This window comes from Meleagris gallopavo (assembly GCF_000146605.3).
Source record: "Meleagris gallopavo isolate NT-WF06-2002-E0010 breed Aviagen turkey brand Nicholas breeding stock chromosome 26 unlocalized genomic scaffold, Turkey_5.1 Chr26_random_deg7180001316701, whole genome shotgun sequence".
Classification (NCBI taxonomy): domain Eukaryota; kingdom Metazoa; phylum Chordata; class Aves; order Galliformes; family Phasianidae; genus Meleagris; species Meleagris gallopavo.
The window spans coordinates 1-3,371 of NW_011100462.1; the positions used below are offsets into that span (position 1 = coordinate 1).

The window sequence follows — 3,371 nt, forward strand, 5'->3', positions numbered from 1 at the left end:
AAAAAAGCAAAAAAACTGAAACAGAACCACTAGGCCTCTGATTTTCACCCAAAGTCCACTGCACAATCCAGAAGCAGAATAGCAGAACATCAAGAGACAAATAACAGAATGTGCTGCTACTGCCTTAACAGTCCCATAAGCACACTAGTTACAGGGAAGAGGCTAGTGAATCATAGAATCACAAGGTTGGAAAGGACCTATAAGATTATCTAGTCCAACCACCCTCCTATCACCACTACTACCCACTAAACCATATCATAGCACTTCATCCAGACGCTGCCTGAGCACCAGGGACAGTGACTCCTCCACCTCCCTGAGCAGGCCATTCCAGTGCCTAATAACTCTTTGAGAGAAGTTTTTCCCTATGTCTAACCTAAATATCCCCTGGCATAATTTGCAGCCATTTCCTTGGGTCCTATTTGTTATCTAGGAGAAGAGGCCAACCCCCTCCTCATCACAACCATCCTTCAGGAAGATGTAGGGTGCAATGAGCTCTCCAAGCCTCCTCTTCTCCAGAGGAAGCAGTCCCAGCTCCCTCAGCCACTCCTCATAAGACTTGTGGTCTAGACCCCTCACCAGTTTCACTGCTCTTCTCTGGAATGTTCCAGGGCCTCGATGTCCTTCTTGTAGTGAGGGACCCAAAACTGAACATTGTGCCCGAGGCGTGGCCTCACCAGAGCTGAGGACAGTGAAATAAGATTCTTACCAGCAAAGGCTAGAAAAGCAATATTCAATCAGTAAGAGCACAAGAGCAGTAACATTTCACCTTAATATCTTCTAGCTGGATTTTGAGGTACCATTCATGATGGGCATGCTTTTCTGCCAAGTACACAGCATGGGAGTAGTAACCTGCCTGACGAAGTACCTTGATTGCTGTTTCCACATCAAAGCGAACCTCACTCTCGCTAGCCTATAACAGAAGCAGAAAGATTCTGGACTGTAGGAATTATGCCAAGGGACAAGCAGAAATTATTTGTGTTTGAAAAGGAAAGCCAGAGCATTGACAATTTAGTACCTCTCAAGCAAGGGAAAGATCATGTACCGAAAGAAAGTAGTAGTTTATCCATCTCTCAGTAAACAGCTAGTCATGCTAACAAAAGCCAGCACACTTCAAACTGGAATAGTAAGCCACCAAAACTGAGAATGCAACTAAGAGCTTGGAAATAAAGCATCACAAACAAAAGCACTGAGGCACAAATTCATTCTTTTCCTTCTCAACAGCCCCCACAGGAGACAAATTACACTCTTACCACCACTCCCTCTTTATTATCATGAAATAATGCAAAATTCTTAAGTCATCACCTTCCCGTTACCTTAATGAACTCCTCCAATTTGGTGCTGTCTTTGAGTTTAGTATAGCAGTTCAGCAGAAGTGTAGTATGGTCTGCATTGGCGAGAGATTGCAGGTGGAGTGTCTGCAGATAAGCAGTGAGATTGTGGATGCGCTGAGCATCTAGGAATTTCCGAATAACATAAGATGGTTCCAATTTCCCTATAGTTCTGGAAGAGAAAAAGTCATGTCAATAGATCATACACAGCCAGGGAAACAAAAACCAAGAGAAATTCATAACAGAACTCTGAATTTCAGACACTAACTCATCTGTGACCACTCAGCTATAAAAGTAACAAGCAGTTATGCTGCAAGACCACCCATCTAAATACACAGAGAAACACATCTTTATAAAGGTTGAGACTGAGAAGACAGCAGTAGCACACAGGAAGTTCACGTTCCTTTAAAGGCTCCCATGAGAAGATGGGCTACGCTTCAGCCACAGCTAATTGATAAGCCCAAGAAGGAAACGTAAGCCTAATTTTCCTTTCTTTCAGTCATGTAACTCAGTCTCATCTGAGCACTCACACCCACATGCAGCAATTTAGCCACAGTTATCCCACTACTTGAGGCAAGTTTTCAATGCAATGTGCTGACATCACGTGGGTATCAGGACTCCAAAATTTCAGTTCTACATGAATGTGGCACTAAAAGTTAGTAAGCCTCAGAACAGACTGTTCTAATTATTATAAAACCTGACGTGTGTAAACTGACATTAGTATGATCGTATTCCAAAAAGACTGCCATACTGATCAAATCACACTGCCCACCTTACTCTGCATCTCTACACTGACAGTATTTTTTATACTTACGTGAACTTTCACATTCTACAATTTCACAACATGCTTTTACACATACAATAGCTTGTACGGTACACAGCATTCCAAAAGAAAATAATCCTTTGATTACAATAACATTATCTGTCCCCATTCCATCCCAATTTGACCCGATCTCTATTTGCAGAACTTCCACTATGAGTCACGCCTTCTGGCTCCATTGGCTTAAATAGAAAATCAAGACTCTTGTAGCTCCCATCTATACTACATTGCCCTTGCTCTGAACAACCCCTGCTTACCGGATATATTGCTGGATGGCTCCATCATGGTTCCCCTTGTTATAGAGATGATCACCATACTGCCGGAAAATCTCTGACAAGCCATCACTGTCCAAGTGGTGACTCTTGGCTAAATTAATGGCCATTTCAAATAAGTTCTTTCTGAAGAGCATCTATTAAAATTCAGCATAAGAACAGTATGAGGGAAATACCACATCCCAAAACCTGCCTGGAAAACAACTTGTTTCTTTTTGGTGCTGGACAGGTACATACAGTGAGGCTCTGCACACTGGTTACCTTGGAGAGTTAGGAGGTCACTTGTTACACTGTAACACATCTACCTGAACTCTTCCACTTTTTTCATCTGTATAGCCAGTACAATCCCCCCCCAGACATAAAGCAAACTATTAACAGATTTACATGCCTCAAGTTTGGTTTGGGCATCCTTCTCCTGCAGTACGTGGATCTTCCCATCTCTGGTCAGAACGTACAAAGAACCCCATTCTGCTAAGACATCCACTACATCATCAAAGATTGAGCTGTACGCAATGAATTTGTTGCACAAGTCATAGATATTCAGAACTTGTTTGTCTGAATTCTGTGCCTCATTCCCAGCAAACTCTGACCTGGAGAGCAGAAGAAAGTTTTTTAGATTTTTAGAAAATAAGGTTCATATGACCCAAATACATTTGATACCTACACAATCTAAGGACGCTGAGAGAACAAGATAACTGAGAAGCATCTGGACAATTAAGCTAGGTGGAGTTGTATGCAAAACACCACATATTTACCCATGAGTGTGATCGGTGTACTAGACTGAAACATTAACAGAAGCAGAAAAAAATCCCCCATGTTCGGCATGCTTGACTACGCTGCACTAGCAACAAAAGTTAATTAGTATGTGGGTCTTGATTAATCATAAAACTCATTGACAACCATCAGTCCCTACAGCAAAGTTTCACAGGGAAGGGGAAAAAAAAAAAAAAA

At 42.0% G+C, this 3,371-nt stretch overlaps 1 protein-coding gene across 1 annotated transcript; it reads right to left on the reverse strand.

Moving 5' to 3' along the window:
* Positions 1-6: 6 nt before the first annotated feature.
* On the reverse strand, positions 7-3,038 carry LOC104915558 (vacuolar protein sorting-associated protein 11 homolog). The gene is made up of 4 exons (XM_031557500.1): positions 2,809-3,038; positions 2,406-2,557; positions 1,314-1,500; positions 7-910 (listed from the first exon to the last, which is right to left on the reverse strand). The coding sequence occupies exons 2-4, from the start codon at positions 2,555-2,557 to the stop codon at positions 731-733; spliced, it is 519 nt and encodes a 172-aa protein (XP_031413360.1). The 5' UTR covers positions 2,809-3,038; the 3' UTR covers positions 7-730.
* Between the last annotated feature and the right edge of the window lie 333 nt (positions 3,039-3,371).

Excerpts from the sequence above, each read along its gene's own strand:
- LOC104915558 (XM_031557500.1), bottom strand. The coding sequence starts at position 2,557 with ATGCTCTTCAGAAAGAACTTATTTGAAATGGCCATTAATTTAGCCAAG. Across the intron at positions 1,501-2,405 it reads GCCATCCAGCAATATATCCG|AACTATAGGGAAATTGGAAC; the intron begins GTAAGCAGGGGT and ends TTTCTCTTCCAG. Across the intron at positions 911-1,313 it reads AATTGGAGGAGTTCATTAAG|GCTAGCGAGAGTGAGGTTCG; the intron begins GTAACGGGAAGG and ends CTTCTGTTATAG.